At 38.7% G+C, this 21,820-nt stretch overlaps 1 protein-coding gene across 2 annotated transcripts in view; it reads left to right on the top strand.

Annotated features, from left to right (window-relative positions):
* LOC121293833 (transcription factor MafG) overlaps positions 1-21,591 on the top strand; it is a 39,819-nt gene extending 18,228 nt beyond the window's left edge. Inside the window, exons 1-3 of one of the 2 annotated variants that reach the window (XM_041217211.1) lie at positions 1,655-1,792; positions 2,468-2,531; positions 15,169-21,591. In XM_041217211.1, the coding sequence (XP_041073145.1) occupies positions 2,496-2,531; positions 15,169-15,621 (489 nt within the window). In that variant the 5' untranslated portion in view covers positions 1,655-1,792; positions 2,468-2,495 and the 3' untranslated portion in view covers positions 15,622-21,591. Of the gene's footprint in view, positions 1-1,654; positions 1,793-2,467; positions 2,532-15,168 lie in introns of those variants that run through there. The other variant, XM_041217210.1, reaches the window with a different exon arrangement.
* The last annotated feature ends 229 nt before the right edge of the window (positions 21,592-21,820 follow it).

Consider the following 21,820-nt stretch of genomic DNA (forward strand, 5'->3'; position numbering starts at 1 on the left):
TATGGAGAGCTGGATTGTTAATGTTTGAAGGTCGAGGGTTACACTGTACATACTGTTATCATCTAACCAGAAGAAATCAGCAACAACAACAACTTGCATTTATATAGTGCCTCTTGACATAAGGTAGGTTTTAAAGAGTGATTAAAATTGGGCTGGTGGTGCTCGAGGCTAGAATCAGTTGAGTGCTGACATCTCTAGGAGTTGTGGGGCTGGGGGAGATCACTGGGATAGGTAGGAGATAGGCAACAGAAAATCTTGGTTTATTCCCTATATAATAAGTTGGAATCCTAGTTTATATTTTTGGGTTTTTTTTTTGTTTAACTACCCAGGATCAGAAATGAACTTTTGTATGCTGACCAGATTACTCACCCTAGTTAGCTAAAACTTGTAAATTTTTAAACTGCTTAATAGAAGAATATTACATTTGAATGTCAAAGTTTAAAGGGACCAAAAAGCTCAGAGTTCTGCAATTGGCCTCATCCTGTGCCAAGTTTTGATGGATCTTCTACGTTGAGGTAGCAATGCTGAGTCAGGAGCTCATCTACTTAAAACAGACAAACCCAACAGAATAAGTAGGAATAGTGCTGGCTGTTCTGCACACTGACAATAGGATGTAGGGGGCTACCATATCATTTATGCTGGAAAAGTTGTTCTGGAGCATCTGTGTCAATAGCACCTGGGGTAGTGGAGAGCTATCGGAGATGGACCAGACTACAAGCAGGTGAGGGGATCAAATGGAATGAGATCTTTTTACCTAGTACCAGAGTGACCATTTGAAAACTGCAACCACTTCTTCCCTACCTCTGCAAAGCAACAGCGTGCTACTGGGGCAAAGGTTTGCAGGGTGTCACAGCTTCTCATCTAACTGGCTATGGGTTCTCTGTGAGCCTGGAGAACATGGGCCTGCAGGCTCTTTGATTGCAGAGGCAAGACAGTTATCCAACAGAGTGTCCCAACTGCCTTCATCCAATGTCCCAAAATTCCAGCAGGAGTTATTGGATGATAATCAAATGGGAGCCCTAGGCTATTTTTCTACCCCCCCCACCCCCGCACCTACTCCCTCCACCTTGTGGGCACTGACATGGTTGCGGGATTTCAATTACAGCCTTGATGAAATCAGCTAAGTCAGCACACAGGAATCAAAACTGAGAGCTTCTCGTATGTTTCCTTTGGCACTGCACAAGGCATTGCCTTTACCTGTTAGGCTAGATGGAAGTTTAAACTCCAGATGCTTACGTCTGTTACATTTATAAATGCATTATTTCTATACTTGGAGATGAGTCTGTAAAGAACTCTTCGTCCTTGCTGACCTGAACAGATATTTCTCATTTTAATAACTTTTTTAAAATCCTTTTTAAAGTGCTGGAAGTTGAAAATGCCACAATTTGGGATACAAAAATACAAGACAAAGCTGGGAAAATAGTTTGGGGGAACTGCTTAAAGGTTTTTGGAGCATATCTGAGAAGGCAGAATAATGGCTTACTCCTAGATCCATGTTGGTGGCTTGGGTGTAGTCAGACTGTCAGTATTGTATTCAGACCTGCTGACTCATCATGAATCTCACATTTATAATTAGCTTATGAACAGCATTTGGTGCAGGGGTTGTGATGAGCCTTACACTAATAGGAAGTTCCCGCTGCTACAGACATCTGAGTGATTCTGCTAAATAGTAAATTAGAGTCTTGTCCAGAATCCTTGGTCACCGCTCTGTTTTTGGTATTGTCCTGGATATGTTCCAAAAGACTGAGTGAATGCTTTGTTTAATTGCCTCTACTGTGTGCTTTATTTATAGGTAAGACTGTCTTTCTTCCTCAAATTTTCTTACAGACGAGGGAAGTTAAAATAAATTTCCCTGGTGACATCAAAAAAATTCTGATGACTTACTACATAGTATTGGGGTGGGGGAATGCCAATAAAAACATTGTCTCTTTAGGTCCTGTGGAGCTTACAGTATGTGACGGTGTGATATATGAATGTTAGCAATACATTTGCATAAGAATACTTCACTAAAAATATCACATGCTGCTTCCACCTTTGCTGATGTTCTCTATAGATGGCAGAGAGTTGACAATTTTCTCCCCTGCCCATCTTTCTTGACGTCGTTAAAGTTCGACCCTCAGTGGAGCTTGCAGATCTGGTCATCCTCTTACTGAAGTGGTAATGTGTGCATGAGCAGCCTGTTTAAGCATGTGGAGCATCACTGCCAAGTCCAACCTTAACCTTACCTGGCGTTCAGGTCATCTGTGGTATCCCTACTGCTCAGCACAGACTAGCAGTCAGGGGTCAGATAGTTAGACTTCATGACTCAGCTATTTGTTGACTAAGCTCATTGAGCATGTGCTAAGAGCCTGTCTTGATGGCCCCAAATGGAAGCTGCATCTGGATGCAAAGTACTTAATATCTTGGTTATTCACACAAAAAAAATACTCCAAAGAAATGTTCACATGTTTTTTTTCTTTTCCCACAGGTTTGTGTGATTGAAAGTGTGCCGTGGTATGACGACTACTAACAAGGGAAACAAGGCCTTAAAGGTACAGCTGACCTCCCTTTTAAACGTTTAATGCACAGGCTGTTGACGTCTACTAAAGAAAGCATCTTTAATACTGATGCTGATCCTTCTGTTCAAGATTTCACGTTGAGTTAATGACATTGCTTGGAATCCGCTGAGAGTTAGTTTCTGAATTTCTATCCATGTTTCATTTCATCCTCTAGTCGAGCACAAGGAATAAGCAAGTAGTTTGATACATAAAAAGATTGGCCAATATTTGACATGAGATTTTCTTTTTAAGATCGCCCGAGTTCTTTTCTCCTGTGTTCTTTTTTCCCCTTCCTCATTTTTATGCCATTTTTCTTCCATTTGTCCCACCCGCCCCTCTCTTCCTCCTCCCCAAGTGGTTTCACTTGCTTTGCTATATTTTTGGATTCAAGGCACCAGGTGCCCTTCAGTGCCTCACCCTATGATCAAGTAATTTGATCATTTAGAAAGATCCCAATCAAATGTGTACCTTGCAGGGATAGTTAGATAGAAGCCAAATGCAGACAACTTTTCTTTTTCCCCATGCACTATGTGAGATGTCATAGTGGAGCTTGTAAAAATATACCGTTTTGAGACCTGGCTTCTGATGCAATGTTGGCTGAATATATATATACTAATCCTGTTTATATGTCCAGGCATGACCACAAGCACGTATGCCTGAACAGTAAAGCTGAAATATTCTAGTTTCAAAGCAATTTGAGCTCCAGATCCAGTTACTAGCATGTGCTGTTACGCAATTCAAAGCAAACCTGGCTAAATTTGCCATTGTGCTAGACAGAAAGAAATGTCACTTGTATCACCTCCATGGAGTCCCCTGTAGTATGATATTGTAAAGAGCAGAATAAACCAGTAACCACCGCTGACAATTAATACATTTGCTACTGCTTTGGACGGGCTTTGGTTTCTCAGCCAAACAGTTACAGTACAGCTACAATACTGGCATCTACCCGACAATGTGGAACGTTGCCTGGGAATGTCCTGATCAAAAAAGCAGGACAAATCCAATCCTGCCAGCCGCCATGGCAACAGCATCCTCTTGATCATCAGCAAAGTGATGGAAGGTGTCGTCGACAGTGCTATCAAACAGCACTTGCATAGCAATAACCTGACAGCAGGGCAGCATTTCATCAAGGAGCCCTATCAAAATTGGAGTCAATGGGAATCTGAGGAAAACTTTCCCCTGGTTGGAGTCCTACTTTGCAAAGGAAGATGGTTGCGATTGTTGGATGCCAATCATCTCAGTCCAGGGCATTGCTGAAGGTGATCCTCAGGGCAGTGTCCTAGTCCCAACCATCTTTAGCTGCTTCATCAATGAGCTTCCCTCCTTTCATAAGGTCAGAATAGGGGATGCAGTGTTCAGTACCATTTGCAGCTCCTCAGAAACTGAAGCTGTCCGTGCCAATATACAGCAAGACCTGGACAATGTTCAGGCTTAGTCTGATAAGTGGCAAGTAGCATTTGTTATGCACAAGTGCCAGGCAATAACCATCTGCAATAAAAGGGAGTCTAACCATCTCCCTTTGACATTCAATGTAATTACCATTGGTGAATCCCCTCACAAATCAACATTATAGGGGTTACCATTGACCAAAAACGGAACTGGACGAGCCATATAAGTACTGTGGCTACAAGAGCAGATCAGTGGCTGGGAATTCTGAGGTGAGTAACTCTCCTCCTGACTTCCCAAAGCATGTCCACCATCCACAAGGCACAGACAGAATACTCTCCACATGTCTGGATGATCGTGGCTCCAACAATACTTGAGAGGCTCAACACCACAGAGGACAAAGCAGCTTGCTTGATCAGCACTCCATCCACCACCTTTAACATTCACTGGCGCACAGTGGCAGCAGTGTGTGCTATTTACAAATTGCAGTGCAGCAACTCACCAAGGCTCCTTTTACAGCATCTTCCAAACCCGTGCCCTCTACCACAAGGGAAGCTGATGCATGGGAACACCACCACCTGCACATTCCCCTCCAAGTTGCACACAATCCTCACTGGGAACTATATCACTGTTCCTTCACTGCCAAGGGATCAAAATCCTGGAACTCCCTTCCCAGCAGCACTGTGGGTGTACCTGCACCAAATGGACTCCAGTAGTTCAAGAAGGTAGCACAACACCATCATCTTGACGGAAATTAGCAATGGGCAACAAATGCTGACCTAGCCAGTAACGTCCACATCCCATGAAAATCGAGTTACCCATGAGTTGTTTTAATGCTGGAAATGTATATTCCTAATGAGAGAGCCCTAGAAATTAACATTGCAATAATGCAGGTAAACACCTGATTTGCCTGTGATCAGTCTGCTGATTTTATTTGAGGCATGTAAAATAAATTTTGTCAAAACCTGCTTTAAAATAGAAGCCAAAGAAACACTGTACAAAGACTTAAAAGGGGTCAGTCCATAAATACAACCAACACTGTACCATATAGTATTCAATCATTTTTTTAAAAAGTGCATTGCTAGCTTGACCATTTCAAGCACAAAACCCATCATCTCACTAAGAAAGGAAAAATTGATTAAAAATACTTCTTTATTTCAAAAATTGCTGCTTTTTTAAAAAGTGAAATGCTGCAATTAATCATCCTCTGTTTTTGGCCAGCTGTGGCTTCTGCTGACTAATAAGCAGAAAATGGTTTGTGTGTTGCCATATAGAGGAAGTTGATTCAATATCAGGCAGTGCAGTAGCAGAAAGCCAGTAGAAATTTTTGTGATCAGAAGCTGGGTCTGACTTTGTGTATACAGATCTGTCTTGTAATATGAGGCAAAACATTATTGCTTGCTAACACACCCAATGCAAAGTTTAGGAGAGGTATTTTACCACTGGGGACATTCACCTTTGGGTGAAGAGTTTTAAAATTGTGGTTCTGTCTGTCTTAATAGACTTAATGGTTCAAATTACTAATCACAGAAAGCAGGCACTGCTCTCGATTCCTGACAACACTCCCATCCTTTGAAGCGGAGAATCCAAAAGTAATTCCTGCTTTGGAATGTCATGATTAAAGCAACTTTATTTTCAACAAACCAGGAATGATTTTTACGAGAAGTACCCAAGATCCTCCAGGGCAGAGGAAAAGAGTTAATGCTGCTATATTTAACGCAATCAGAGCACATGATCTCAAATTTGAAGTGTGAAATGTAACTACTCTGTGTACAGAATGGTCTGTTAAAGGAGATAGAGACCCAGGGTAATTCTTTGGGTAACTGGGTTTGAATCCCAACATGGTAGATGGCGCAATTTGAATCCAACAAAAAATCTGGAATTAAAAGTCTAATGCTGACCACGAAATCATCGTCAATTGTTATAAAAACCCATCTGGTTCACTGATGTCCTTCAGGGAAGGAAATCTGCTGTCTTTAACTGGTCTGGCCTACATGTGACTTCAGAACTACAGCAATGTGTTTCACTCTTAAATGCCCTCTGAAATGGCCAAGCACACCACTCAGTTCTCAAGGGCAGTTAGGGATGGGCAATAAATGCTGGCCCAGCCAACAACGTCCACATCTCATGAACGAATAAAAAAAAAAAAATCATATTGCAAATTGAAGAGAATTGGATTATTGCCCAGAGGAAAACTTGGTAGAGATGTGGGATTTGATGTTTCTTAGAAATTTAACTCAGTGAAATGGACCATGGTTGTATTTTCTGATCCTGTTACTGATAATGTTAATCACATCCAGGACTGAACCACATTCTATCTCTGTTTCTGCTGATAATAACTCCCCTATCACTGGATTTTGATTTGTCACCAATCAGAATACCAATCAGCTTTGTTTCAGGTACTGTCTCGAGTCCTTGATTTCTCTTAAGGTCAGCAGTGAGGTGGTAAATTTTAAGGTGCAGGAGCTCAAAGAAAATGCGTTCACCATATCATTTTCTAAATCTACCATTACTTTGTCTTCCTATGTATTAATCATTTGAGTCCCCAAAGGTCAGTTTTAAGTGAAAAATATTAGTGCCAGCAGGCATTTTATTTGAACCATCTGGTATTTAGAATCATTAGTCTTTTGCATAGCTAGAATTTTATTATGCAACTCTTCAATTATCTAATTCAAGCCTATTAAAAACCGGAGTTATAGAAAACTTTACTTACTTTCCAGGTCTTGCTGAAGCAATCCATGTTCAAATGCAGGGGGCCCAGTCTCAGGATAAGGGGCTGATCATTTAGGACTGAGTTGAGGAGAAATTACTTCACTCAGAGGATGCTGAATCTTTGGAATTCTCTACCCCAGAGGGTTGTGGATGTTCTATTGTTGAATACATTTAAGGCTGGGATAGACAGATTTTTGGGGTTTCAGGGAATCAAGGGATATGAGGAGCGGTGGGAAAGTGGAGTTGAAGCCCAAGATCGCGCATGATCATATTGAATGGCAGAGCAGATTCGATGGGCGATATGGTCCACTCCTGCTATTTCTTGTGTTCTGTGTTTGGCTGTTCCGAAATCTATTGTGTATATACTTTTTCTTCAGTTGATGTTGCAGTCAAAACAAAGGTTCTTTGCTACTGGTGGAGGTGGTTTGCCATCTGATCTGCAGCTGGAAACTTACAAATGCCTGACAATCTGCAAACAGCCCCACCAAATGCAATTCAACCCCGTGATCTCAAGCTGGTGAATTTTTCAATCCAAGGAGACTTCAAGACCTTTTAAAAGACTATCTTGAGCAAAGCTTCACTCTTAGCAGCAGAACATTACATTTATGTGTTTTATGGTAGAATGTTTCTATAATTGGACATCAGCTTAACCTTTAGCAATGCTGCAAGATATTCACTGGTGTGTAAAGTAAATCTAAATGCTATACAGAACACAGCTCAGACCATTTGATGCTTACTTAGGCTTCAGAGAACTTCTTGGTTTGCAACCTTTTTCACTAATGTATTTCTAAATTCTGGGACCACGTGTCTGAAAGTTAGGACAGCCAAAGTTTTCTTTAACATGGAAAAATGTTAGTTGTGGACAAATTGCAAGGCACTTGTAATAACCAAGTATAATGCTTGATTTATTTAGTTTATTTCATTGGTTGAACTGTGGTTTTAGTAAGGCTGAGGGGAATATTTTCCATCCCTTTTTTTTATTATTTTATGATGTGTTTTCAGCCACATAGGGAAATTGGATTTCTGATTCAGTTTGGAGTGACTGGAGTGATTAGCTTATGGCAGAATCCAACTTCTGGCAATCTGCAATTCCTCCAGGCAGTCACTAGCATGGTGGAATGTCTGTGGATGTTGTTGATTTGGACTACAGAGGGCCATTTGATTAGGCTCTATAAGAGATTATTAGCGTAAATAAAAGTTCATGGAAAATGGAGGCTTGTGCTCTGTGTTGGTAAGTAGAAAACGGAGAGTAAGGAGAAAAGGAATATTTTCTGGTGTAATGTGACAAGTGATACTCCATTTTTGACTGACTTGGGTGTTAGGAAGCACAGTAAGTTCAGAGGCAAGAGAATTTGAATCTGACACACATGGCACCAAATTGTGTTCAACCAAATCTTCATAGACTTGATGGCTAAGCAGTTCTGAAACAGAGAGATAAACACCAATACCATTTTTCCTCTGGGTAGAGTTGGAACCATGGTTGATCTTATTGTGTGGTTCCTCTCTACAAATTGTGAATGAAAGCTCCAAGATCTTCATAGGCCTCTAGTCTCACATACTGTTCATGATGATTGCACTACGATCATATTGTAATCAATACGAACAAGAATTCCAGAATTGCTAGTGTTCTTCACGAACTTCAGGTAGCCAATCTTGTTTAGTATTAACCATGTAACTAATCATCGTGGCCCCATTGTCCCCTTTCCTATCTCAAAACAATCATTTCACAGTGAGTTGTCAAAATTTAGTCAACTGGCATGAATTAGTATATCTTGTACCTCAGCAGAAAATAAACAGCCCAGTCGGCTAAATTGCGCACTGACACACTAAATCCTAAAGCACCCTGGGAATGAGCAACTTAACCATTTTATTATTTCTAACTATATAGTACAGATTTATGAGATGTTTATGTCAAACGAAAACAAAAATTTTAATCGTGAGAGATCAGGCCAAGCCTTAATGCTACATGTATGTAAATGTAAGAATAGAGCATCTTGCAGAAGGAAGTTATAATGAGGCATAAACAGACTGAGTGAGTTGGCAAAACTGGCAGAATGAGCTCAATGTGGCGAATGAGGTCATGCACTATTTCATGTATGGTAAAGGACTGGGAGCTGTGGTGGAGTAAAAGGGTTTGGATGTCCATGTGTGCAGATAATAAAAGTAATAGAAATGGCTAACCCAAAAAGTCACTAATTCAAAAGTGAGGAAGTGATATTTCTGTTGTACTGAGCCTTGGTCAGATACTGTTTGGAGTATTACTTTCAGCTTTGGGTACCTCGAAAAAAAAATAGCTGGCCTAGGACAGGGCAGAGCTAGGATTTAAAAAGTTAAATTTAGGGTTTTTTAAAACTCTGTTTGAGTTCCATTTGAGTAGTGATCTAATCAGGGTCTTTAGAATGATAGGGTTGGACAGTGAGCTATTTCTTTTGGGGCAATCCAGAATAATGAAGTGTCATAAAATTTGGGCAAAGTCAATAGGAGTGAAAATAGGAAGCACAAGATTTAGTGGAGATCTGGAATCAGTCCCCTGCCCCAATTGCTGAGAATGGTAAATTTCCAAACTTGATAAATTTTTGTTAGGTATGAATACCAATCTTGTTCAACCATGTAACAAAAATGAAGGAATAGAGTTGAGGTTCAGGTTCTCCACGATCTAATTGAGCGGCAGAATAGCCTTGATGGGTTGAATGACCTGGTCCTGTCACTATGTTCATCAGGTAGCTGTAGGTTACTCCTAAGGAGTGCCTCAGGTTGAAATTAATAGTGCTCTTCTGGAATGTGTGCAGTGCACCTCTGAATCCCACCTTCCTGGAGCAACTCTGAAATAGAACGAAGTTGTAAAATGGTAGGCCTCTAAGAAATTCAAAATCATTTACTAAAATGTGAATATCTTTGAACAACTAGCAAATATCTTTATTTTTTAATTTGTTGACACTGGAGAAGTACTTTGTAGAATATATAGTTCAAAGCTTTTTTTCCCATAAATAATCCAGTTTAGAAACTGGTCTAAATTTCGGCCCAGTGTGATGGAGTGAAAGCTGTCTCTGCTTGATGCCTGTAAATTTGCCCACTCCCAATCCAATTATAAAGAAAACAAAAATAAAAATACCTGGAAAAACTCAGCAGGTCTGACAGCATCTGCAGAGAGGAACATAGTTAACGTTTCCAGTCCAAATGACTAGTTCTGTTGAAGAGTCATACAGACTTGAAACAGTAATTGGGTTCCTCTCCGCAGATGCTGCCAGACCTGCTGAGTTTTTCCAGGTATTTTTATTTTTGTTTTGGATTTCCAGCAGTTTTTTGCTTTTATCCAATTGTAAAGAAGCCGCCTCTGGTTCAGTTTTAATTGTACTAAATTTACAATTCCATTAAGAGGCTGGCTTATATGGGAAATGGGAGCATGATATGGAGGTTGGTGGTGGGTTCAGAGATTGGAACAGCTATGATTTATGGAGAAGAATAGAGGAAGCTTTACTATACCTGACCAGTGATTGCATTATCACATTGAGCGACTGTGTTGGAACACTCCCATTTCCCAGCACTGATATTCTTTCTGAACTGTGGTACTAATCAACACACAAAAATCCAATTTAAAAATAAAGACTCTCTGTAATAGTAGCGATGTTTGGAGCGCAGTACAAGTACACTCAGGACCAGCCCTCTAAAGACGAATGATAATGTTCCAACAGAGTAGGAACAAAGATTTCTCTTCACTGAATTTACTCTGAGCAGCCATTCACTGTTCCTCTGTTGCTGTAACTAATTCAAAAATTACTCAACATTTCCCTATAAAAATGCATAATTCGAGAAGCAGAGTAAACAATGAGAAACCTGTTTGGTAAATTGACGTACAACACTCGGGGAAAATCCTAAACCCTATTTTTAGACTGATTCCTGGATCTCTTCCAGTAGAATTTGCTTCATGTACCAGACGGACTCATTTGGAGCCGTTCTGTTTACACTGTAATTCACAGGGAGCGTCGGAACCTTTCCACAGTTTGATTTGTGCTCCATGTGTGTATCCACCCCCTGGAAAAAAACACGCATATACTTAAATTGCAGCAAAATAAGCTCACTCGTTTGTTCTAAAGGTATGAGAACATAAATAGAAGCAGGAATAGGTCAGATGGCTCCTTGAGCTGGCTCTGCCATTCAATAAGATTATAGTTGATCTTCTGTTTCAAGTCCATTTTCCTGCCCTATCCCCATGTCCTCATGTGGCTAAATTCTATCAATCTCAGCCTTGAGCATACTCGAGGACTGAGCATTCGCAGCCCTTGAGTAGAGAATTCTAAAGATTACATTGTGTCTTCTGTTTAAAACTAAAATTACTCCATCTCTCACTGTTGTTATTTATATTTACTATCTTTTATTTTGTCTGATTTAAATGAAAGCTCTCATTGCAAGAATGCATGGAGCTTTTCCCAGGAAATGCTTGTGGTAGGATGCTTTCAATATATCCGACTACGGCAATTAGCCATAGTCTGTGAGGAGTGCAGGGAGAGGGAAAGTGGTTATTGCTTGTGGAGGACTATTCCGCATCAAGCGTAGCTGACCAGGATTCTCTCTCGCTCTTACCACCTGCCATGGGTGTGTTGGAAGGCTTAGCAGGTTGATTGCAAACCTGCTTGGCCACATGAACACTCCTTTCATGGCCAAGAAGTCCAGGAGTACGACTTGAACCCCGATATTCTGGCTCAGGCAGGGGCACTACCAGCTGAGCCACAAGACCTCTTGTTTTCAGATGCAAGACAAATGGACCCAGAACCCACTGCTGTACTGAGATCACATTGTATCTCTTTTTTTTTGTAGAGAAAACTTTTCCATCTGAGCTGCTGTAATTTGTTATCCACAAATTATAGATTTTGTCTTTGGTTATTAAATTTCAGGTTCCTTGTCTTTCCTGTAAATGGGGTTTTGTTTAAGTAAAAAAAAAAAAGCCCACGTGGTGACAAAAGTAGCTTGCGTCATGATGCGCTACATGTTGTTGTCCATAGAGGGTCCCAGTGAGCTATGTAAATATGGTTGTCTAATGGTGCATATTATATTGATGGTACTGCTTCTCTTCATAGCTGGAGATCAGAGAGCTATCCAGTGCTTTTTGTCTTTGAGGTCTTAATGGCTACCAACTGTCTTTTAATAGTTCATCTAAATACAGTATTAAAACAAAGCATCTTTCTGCTCTGCTGCCATCAAAATCTCTGCACACAATTATTTGGTTAAAATGTTTGTGTTGCTGATCCATTGCACATTTATTTTTTGTTAAACTTCCCTAGAATGTGAAGTAGATAAACTACAGTAAGATTTGATTAGAAATTCAGTAGAAACTATACTATGTGCAGTCAATCCTGGCTTAAGTCTTTCTGTCTATAGAGTTAATAGCTCTGTACAGAGATTAAAGATAAATGTTTCATGGGGGAAAAATAGGAGATACTTATCTTGGAGCACTGCTCAGGTAACCAAAGGGGGAACTGCTAAATATTTGGTTTATTTCATTTGAAAGATGTGATTTTCTTTTTGTGTTGATAATTCTGCATCTGCCCAATAGCATCAAGTCCAAAGATACTCTCTTAAATAGAGCAAGCTCAAAGTAGTTGTGCTATTCCATTACTTATAGGATTGTGCTCCATGAACTAAATAATCACTGATATTTTTTCCAGCACAGTGCTACTCATTTTCTTGTGAGGAGGCTGCTAAAAATTTAATGAAACCAAAATCAATCTAATTTTTTTGTTATTTAATGGCTCATTTCAGTAAGATTTTATTTTTGTCACCTCTGAAGTTGCCATATGCAGGGTTCGTTACGCATTGAGCTTTAATTTTTCATGCTTTTTCTGTCTTTGGAAAATTTTGCCTTTCTTCCTGCTTTAAGGAATAATTCTTCAGCTGTGACAGATAGTCTCTGTTTGTCTCTTTATGAAGCTGATATACACTTAACTCTAAATAGTGTAATTTTATGTATACATTAAATTTTAATGACCTTGACTAGAATCATAGAATTTTACAGTGCAGAAGGCCATTCATTCCATCACAACTCCACCCGCCCTCGAGCTGTCCAATTGGCCCCTTCTCCCCTATACCCTTTTAAAGCTTTTTAAAAAAAAAAACAAATTATTCACTTTAATTTCAAATGCTAATATAGATTCTGCTTCAGTGATCAATTTCTGGTAAGGCAGGCATTCCATGCCATACAGTTATTCTCCAACCTTTTATCATCTTTTATTTGGTGCTTATCTTAAAGCTTATGGCATTTGGTTATTGTTGTGTTCCTTATGTCAGATCACTTTGCTCAGCGAACATGGTTGCCCACTTAGCTACTGGTGAGTGAGTTGGTAAACAAGATACTGCAGACGCAGAGACCAATGTAAGATGAAGCACATGCTGTTTATTAACACAAGTCACAGAGCACTAACACGTGTGCTTCCCAAATCCAGACCCTATTCTAAAGTACTGATTAACACTGTAGCCCGCGCTACACAGCAATTGGGTAATGCAGTCACGTGGTCAATCTGCTCACATTCCCTTTAAAAGTGTATTGCACCTCAGATTACCAGTTATTTACTTGCCAACCAATAGAAATGATATTTACCTTGGCAAATTTTTCAATCAGATCCTCCTCTTAAACTTTCCTCTAATGAAAAGAGTTGCAGTTTGTCATCTTGTCTGTCCTCCTAAAGCCCTTCATCTCTGATATCACTGCACATTCTCCATGATCTTGACATCCTTCCTAAAGTAGGGCATCCAAAACTTGACAAGAGTACTTTAACACTTAACCACTTGTTTAATAGGCTTAACTTTTGCACTCCATTCCCTTACTTCTAAAACTCGTGACCCATTGTGCTTTTTTAAAAACAGATTTATCATCTTGGTCGCCACCTTAAAAGAGCTGCATATCTGAGTTGCGATCTCTGCACACTACTGCTTTTAAAATGTCACCTTTCAGTGTATGTAAATGTTTATCCTTCTCTCAAAATGTACGTTTTTACTTGATATCCATCGACTCACCTGTCTATGTCCTCCTGAAGTCTTTTTTTACAGTTTACTGTACTAGGTTTAAGCTAAGAATAAGCTGTTCCTGCCATGTCATTTTGGTTTTACTTAAAAACTAGTAACTATTGCAATTAACTCTTATGGATTTAGTGCCAACTGTGCATATAATGCACCCTCCTTGACAGCAGCAGCCATTCATTTCTGGTTTACAAGGGGGTCTTTTAGGTCTTTCAGATGTGCTGCACACTGCCACCTTAAACATTGTTTCTGGGAGTTCACCGAGAGTTGGGCTTTCCTAATAATTTAAGGATGGATAAATATTCATTTTCAATTAATATCCACTGGAGGTTTTACAGTTGCATTGATTGTTTGCTATCAAGCAACAAATCTTTTTAGTTAATGGACTGACTGGATTAAACAAATAACAGCGCTTAACCATAACTTGTATGGAAAATTAATTACCATCTCGATATTTAACCTGTCAACATTGAGGCCATTACAGTAATGAAAGATTTGACATGACTGAACCAAAAAATACAGTGAGGGTGACAACAAATTTCCAATTTGAATACAATAATATTATGGATATAAATGTTCCAAATTGTTCCAAATGTCAGCACTGTGAATATACAACATCCATTGATTTTTATATGCAAGTCTTTTTTTTCAGCAATTTTAGTGGATTGGTTACAGTAATAGAAATAGTAACTTTAATTGCTTTGGTACAGTTAGGAATTTCTGGCATGGTATTATCTTAGTGAACTTTGTTCCCTGCAAATTACCTACATGACATTAAGCCCAACATGAAGCTCCCCTTTGTCTTTGCTGCCTCCCTTATCATAATCCTTCCTAGTTTTTTCTTTCATGAGTTCCCCCTTGGGCTCCCTATTCACAATGTCCATCGTAAAGGCCTTCCCTGGTAATTTACTCCCCATCTTTATTTGGCATGAAAAGGTTGTTTTCCCAGCTACCTAATTACCATTTGTGCCTTCGTGTCAAGTTATTTAGTGTTTAATATTTTAACTGTTTCTCCTAACCAGTTCCTCCCCAGTCGTTTGTTTAACCAAAGGGTAAGATGCCAAGTCAGTTTAAGTGTTAAAACTTGTGTAAAGGCAGCTGTTTTTGGTGTATCAAAATTGGCAGTGGAAGCAGAAAAGTTGCATGGGTTATAGAGGGAGAATGTGTTTGTGATGTCAAAGAATCAACCCTCGTATGAAAACGCTTCTACGAATAAATAACCTTTTTTTGAAAAGTTAGCTCTCCCACCGTTCACTGTTTATAGTGAATTGAAAGACGGCTCTTTATGCAAGTGATTCTGATTTGGTGATAAATGTTTGTATTGAAAATCCTCTACCTGTGTTAGGTAAACATGCATCGGACATTTTCCAATTATTTGCCATAATTTTCAATGTGTTCAATGTTTAGCCAATCCAATGGAAACCTGTCCTACAACTCCATTTTGATCTAAATGCTTTCTTTTAAGTCAGTGCCACGTTTTGAAAGCTTTTTTTTTTTTTCTTCCACTGCTCCTCCCCCACAGGTGAAGCGGGAGCCAGGTGAAAATGGAGCCAGTCTCACAGATCAGGAGCTCGTCTCGATGTCCGTTCGAGAACTGAACCAGCATCTGCGGGGCCTAACCAAAGAGGACATCATCCGGCTGAAGCAGCGTCGCAGAACACTCAAGAACCGTGGCTACGCGGCCAGCTGCCGTGTCAAGAGGGTAACTCAGAAGGAGGAATTAGAGAAGCAGAAAGCAGAACTTCAACAGGAGGTAGAGAAGCTGGCATCTGAGAATGCCAGCATGAAATTAGAGCTGGATGCCCTGCGATCCAAGTATGAGGCCTTGCAGAGCTTCGCCAGGACCGTGGCCAGAGGACCCGTCATGCCGGTTAGAGGTCCTATCACCTCTGCCATTGGCCCCATTATGCCAGGCAAAGTGGCAACCACCAGTGTCATCACAATAGTCAAATCCAAAACCGATGCAAGATCTTAGTACATACTGCTGTAGACACAGGCCAGAGCCAAACTAGTTTGTAGTAAAACTGGTCAATTCATGGAGTTAAACACGAGGTTTTTTTAAAAAAAAAATCCACCTCTTTCTGTCCCAGATGAATGTTTTAAATACATTTTTCCACAGGAAGAAAGCGACCACAGGGCTGTGGCAACATGATGAATAAGCAAAGTTAGAATGGTCAACCTCATTTGATCATAGCAACTAAAACTTGAGTTTGGTAACAATGTTTAGGGCCTTAATTTGTCCATCTCTATCACAATTCCTGTAAAGGTCTCCAGTTTTAACTGAACTGTGTGAAATCAAAATGAGTAGAAAGTTCGATATTTATTTAGGCACCAAATTCACATTGAGTACCATAACATAGCCACAAATGAATAAAATGGAGACCTTCTTTGACTTGGAAGACCTTGCCGCATGACAGTATTTCACACAGATCAAACCATGGTGGCTCCACTGCCTTCCTAAAGGCCAAGCTCATTGATTTTTCTGTAACTTGAGCAAACTTTGCAAAAAAAAAAATCCTGCATTTGGATGAAGTGGCATCATGACATGTTTTAAGCATATCCCAACATTGTATGGTGCTGTAGTAGTTGAATCAATTGCATTGTAAAATGGTCTGTCAGTACAACAATTTTTTTTAAATTGGAGGTATTTATTTCTTATTTCAAATCTTGTGGCTAACTTTGTGCACTGACCAGTTAACAGCTTCTCATATTCATGCACATCTGAACACGGTGTACCGTATCACCATGGAGTAAGGTAGTTCAAATGACCTGTTCATATGGTTAAGTATTCCTTTCTATTCATATACTACTCGGTCTTTCTTGACAAATTTATAGCACAAATTAGAAATTTTGATTTTAATTTGTTACATTTCTTTTTAAAAAAAGACCAATAATTATTGGAAGACAATGCACAGCATTTAAAAATGTACAGAGATGGGAGGAAGCAGAATTAATAGCGCCCTTTGTAACACTATATGCTGTTACAGCAACCATGCCATCTGCTTGTTACTATACAATGATGGCAGTGGAATGTCAGACTGTACAATAAGCTTTTGATTATTTGAAATGTGCGGTCTTCAAATCAAAGCTTAATTCTTTGTGGTTTTGGATTCTTCAAAATGGACAGCTTCTGATAACCCAATCTCTAACTCTGAATCTTTTTTATTTATAGTTTATTAATTTGTGTCGTGTATAATTGTTGAATATCGTACAGATAGAGCTCAAACGTCTGGTGTTTAAAAGTTTAAAAGTTTACAGAGTTAGTGAAATGTTTTCCACAACATGGTGTTTAATCATACACATTGTGGTGAGTGAATGTTCAGATTACCACTGATATTAGGTGGTAAAAGAAAAGCAACAATCTAAGCACCGAAAGAGACAACACTATTTCAGCAAAAAGAAACCCTGTTAGCTGTACGGTTTGCTTTTCAGAAAAAGGTTTAACCCTCTCTGACTGTCGTAAGTTAGATGTGGAGAGTTGGCTCATTGTTTGTTCCTGCTGACTAGAACTAGCTGCTTGTTCCACCTCCCACTCCCATTTCTCTCTCCTCAGCCAATGAAAATGACTATTGAACCTTTACAGATGTTTGAAATTGCTTCTAAAAAGCAAGTGTGAGTAGAAGGGGCTGATTAACCATATGAATGAAAAATTATTCAGAGAATCTTTGATAGTAAAAGTTCCTCTTTAGTGTATGTATACAAAGTATCTTTGTCAACATGTAAGGGTATTCGAGTTTAATTTTTATAAGTACACAGATTATCATACAATATTTATATACAAAAAATTACAAAAAAATTGTTTAATAGCTTTTACAGATGTTTCTAGAGTGGCTTATTGAAATCAATAGCTTTCTAGTGAATCAGCGTGTCAAGTGGATCTGGGGTGATGTATCTGTGATGTGTTAATATGCAGTTTAGTGTTATTTTACAGTTGTTTAGTTCTGTATTTATTTGTGTGTGAGCACAATGGGGTTTTTTTGTTGTGTGCATCTTTTTCCATACTTCCTCTTCCACACTTGCTGCACATGTGAATTTAGAAAAAAATGCAACAAACTTCAAGGGGGTGTGTGAACCTCAAGTTCAGTTTGATCAGCAGTCTCTTCTGAAATACTCTTTGGCTCATCTTAACCAAACCAGGAATACTAAACTATTGCACAGCATCTAATGTTAACCGTTTGAGATCTGTATTTGCTCTGCAGATTTTAAAAATACGGGGGATGAATTCATGATGAACCTTGAATTCCTTGAGATCTTTTTTGTTGGCTTGTATGCTGCTGTCATCTCCAAAGTGTCCCCATGTTGTATCCTCTGAACTTTGTATTAATTTGTACACATTTACTGCCAGCACAAACTAAGGGATTTGTTCTTTAGTTGTATTGAAGTAGAATATATATTACAGTACAAAGATTTGGAAATGCAAAATATATTCAGTGTCTAATGTAATTTTTTTTGTTGACTGTGTAATCAAAGGTGCTGTTCAATTGTTGAGCTGTTATTGGATTTGCTGATTGTTCACTGTTAACCTGATGTTTGGTCTGAAATACAATTCTATTTGGCTAAACTGCATATATGACTTGGTTTCTCGCGCACCTCTATCTAATTGTGATATTGTACTTGTAGAAAATGCTGTTCTACACAATTGTTTTCAGTAAGAAAAAACTTATTTTTATTGTCAGAAACAATTTCTATCTGTGCCAAAAAGGGCTGTGCAAAACACCCTCAGCATCTCAACACAACCTGGCTTTTGATGTACCCAACAACCCGCTTAACATTTACCAAGAAGTCTTGGTTAAAATCCCCGTCCATCCTATTAAAACAAAATTTATATTTTGTCCTATAGCGATCTGTTAATTTATGCAAACCTTGAGGATCACGTAGGATTTTTGAATGAGATGGTGTAACTTTGTACTTTTAGTTTTTTAACTGCAGAACCGAGTTACAAGGCTGCACAATATATTTGCAAAACGTTCCATCCCCACATTTAGGCCATACTGTATAGATGCCAGTTTGAGATGTTGAGTGTTTGGTGCCGACATCATGCCTGCCTTTGGCCAGCTTTAGTGCAATGTGTAGATGTTTTGAATAATGCATAAGCTGTGTTGCGATTAAGTAATCACGTGAGGACACAGCGGCTTATCGCTAGAAATGAAGTTCAAGTCTAATCTTCTGGCAATGAGCATATTGTTGAATGTGGAATCATACAGACAGGTGTTAAGTGAGAACAAATACTTAACAGTCTTCAGTTTTAATTGCTTTTAACACTAACTGCTGTGGTCAAAAATACCTGATTCTGGAAGACTTTTAAACTTAAACATGACTTCCATGCTTAAACTGTATGCCTATTGTTCAATCGCAGTAGTTTTAAAAGCTGATTTGAAACGAATGTCAAAGTATTGTAATTAAATTTCTATATTTGTGAGTTTTTTCCCTTCCTTCACTTAAACTTAGGATGTGTTTTATCCATGTTTGTAAATACCCATTTGATTTTGAATTGTGCAAGCCTATTTTTTTCAAATCCAGTTGGAGAAGTAGAATTCTTATTTTTTAACCACAATATTTGATTGCACAATGCCAGCAAGGGTTGGTTCTAAGAAACAAAATGTTTCTGGTGGGAAATGTACAATTTCATATATTTGAGGGGAAGAGGGCACGAACAATAATCCTGCAGCAACATAGCATTATAATCATATTTGAAGCAGGAGTCTTATTTCAGAGAAAAGGAAATTGCACTAGAACTACAGTTTGCAGGAGGGGGGTGTTGATTTATTTCGCATGGTGCTTAGAATGCATCAACTCAACATTTTTAAACGGAGGCAATGTACTCTATGCTGATCATCAGGAAAAAGGGGGTACCTGAGGCATAGGTTTCTCATGCTATTGGAGTTAAAGGAAAAATACTATTTTGATAATCACCTTTTCACAGAAGGCATTTTGTATACAAATCGATCAATATATAGCGAGTAGGTTTTAAAAAAAAAATAAATCCCCTCCATGTTCAGAAAATTACAAGAATAATAACTGAAGCCTTGTTCTGATTCCCATTCAGATGCTGTGGTGATTTGTTTTTCTCTGTTCTTTAATGCTGTCAGCCTGTGACGTTTACTCTGTGAATAGTGTAAGTGCTTGTTTTAGCAAGTGCTTTGTATGTGAGGTGTGTGGCGTACATGTGTACGGCTTGGTGACTGTTGTCAAGTGAGGTTCTTCAAATATGCAAGCAGCAATTGGTGTCCAGGCCAACAGTGTTCGAATAGTGCCCCACAGATAGCAAGGGTGACTACTTATCGTGCAAATAATGTGTTAATATAAGGGCTAAATAGTTATTTGTGTTACAGGAGTATCAGAGAGTGTGTGTGTGTGTGTGTGTGTGTGTGTGTGTGTGTGTGTGTGTGTGTGTGTGTGTGTCATTGTGTTCAAAGTTATAGACTGGAGTAATACATGCTAATGGTCATTTTAATCTATTAGCACAAATAGCAAAAAGAACATCACTATTGTGTTTAAACCTTTGGGCTTGGAGCCCACATGGAAATATATTTTAGCATGCTGGTGAGGAATAGTTTCTTATTTCTTACAATGATTAAATGAGATTCAAATTGATCAGAAACAAAGCTGTCCATTTGATTGGATGTTCATCTCCAGCCTGATGACCAAATTTTTACACTTCACTATCCAGTTATTAGTTTGTGCTTCCCAACTTTGCAAGCAAACCTTCAGTCATTCTGCTCTTTGCATACTAATGATATTTAGGCTAAAATGGAAGTATGCTACCGGACAAGGGGTGAAATATGTTCATCCACCCTGGCTGCATTTTATTGTAGATAGGATTCTAACCCAGGATACATAATCCTCATTTTGCTGCAGAGCAGTTACTCACTTGTTGGAGTCAGTTGGGCAGGTATTCTGTTTCACTGTTGTACTGTCGCCAGAGTGCTGCATCCAGCTTTACATTTATTACAGCCCTTTGAGCAGACACTGGCAAATTTTCAGAAGCATTACTGACCATTATTGGCAAGCACATTATCAGGTGATTGCATGCCACTGGGAAGTTAAATATAAGGAATTAGAATGTGGAAGTTGGACATGGAAGGGTGAGCCCCTTTTGATAATTGGAAATGAACCTGTTTCTGGAGATAAGCTGGGAAGTGAATATGCGTCGGAGGAAAATGCTATTGTAGATTTTATTTTTACACGGGGCTGGAGTCTAGCTGCAGTATCTTAGTTTTTGACAACTGTCTTTCTAATGCAGCTGGCTAGTTTATCACTGTACTTACAAAATATTGTACCAGATTCAGCTAATACTTTTCTTGACACTTATGCAAAGCTGGCTACTGGATTGAACTTGAAGCTTATATAAATTTACTGCCCCTCCATGCAATCTGTCTAGATCTTTGGAGCCCATTATATTTTGCAAAGATTTTCCACGGACTCGGTGTTTACTGTAAAATAAAAATGCCATATGCCATCGGTACAAAATAATAGGATGTTAGTCTGGGTGTTTAAGAGTTCTAAATCTGTTTTTTTTTGAAGCGTAAGGAAAAAGGTTATTACTTTTCACTTCCCAGGAGCGTTGTAATCACACTATTGAGAATTGAAATGTTGTGAGGAGGTTGCATACAACCAATGTAGTGATGTGAAATTTGTGCAGTATTAGATGAATTAAAGGTAAAACTATTTTGTTGACTAATGCTCTGTATCAAATTCTGGCTCAAAGGGTGTAATGAATCACTGTTGTTGTACTTTGTATAAAGAGTCCATTTAATAAGTATTTATTACCTAAATTATTGTACTTTATGATCTGTAGATAAGTATGTATTCATAACCGCCATGAAAATTAACTGTATCAGTTTCCATTGGACACATCATTAATTTATTTCTGTATATACTGTATGTTTGTTGAGATACAGCTTACTTTATTTTGTATATGACCAATAAACACCTTTTAAAGTGATCTAGCCTAGTGTAATGCAAGATGTATCTTTAACAATGTGTAGAAGAAGTGCGTGATCTAATTTGGATGTAAACATAATCTCCTGTCCCATCAACCTGACCTTTTTAAGAAGCAATTTCTTTAATTAGCGAATGTATTGGTTGACAACTAAATATTTTTTAAAAACTAGTGATTTTCCAAAGAGGAATTTTTTAACTGTAAAATCTCCTGAATTTTATGACATTTCTTA

The sequence above is a fragment of the Carcharodon carcharias genome, chromosome 22, assembly GCF_017639515.1.
Source record: "Carcharodon carcharias isolate sCarCar2 chromosome 22, sCarCar2.pri, whole genome shotgun sequence".
NCBI lineage: Eukaryota > Metazoa > Chordata > Chondrichthyes > Lamniformes > Lamnidae > Carcharodon > Carcharodon carcharias.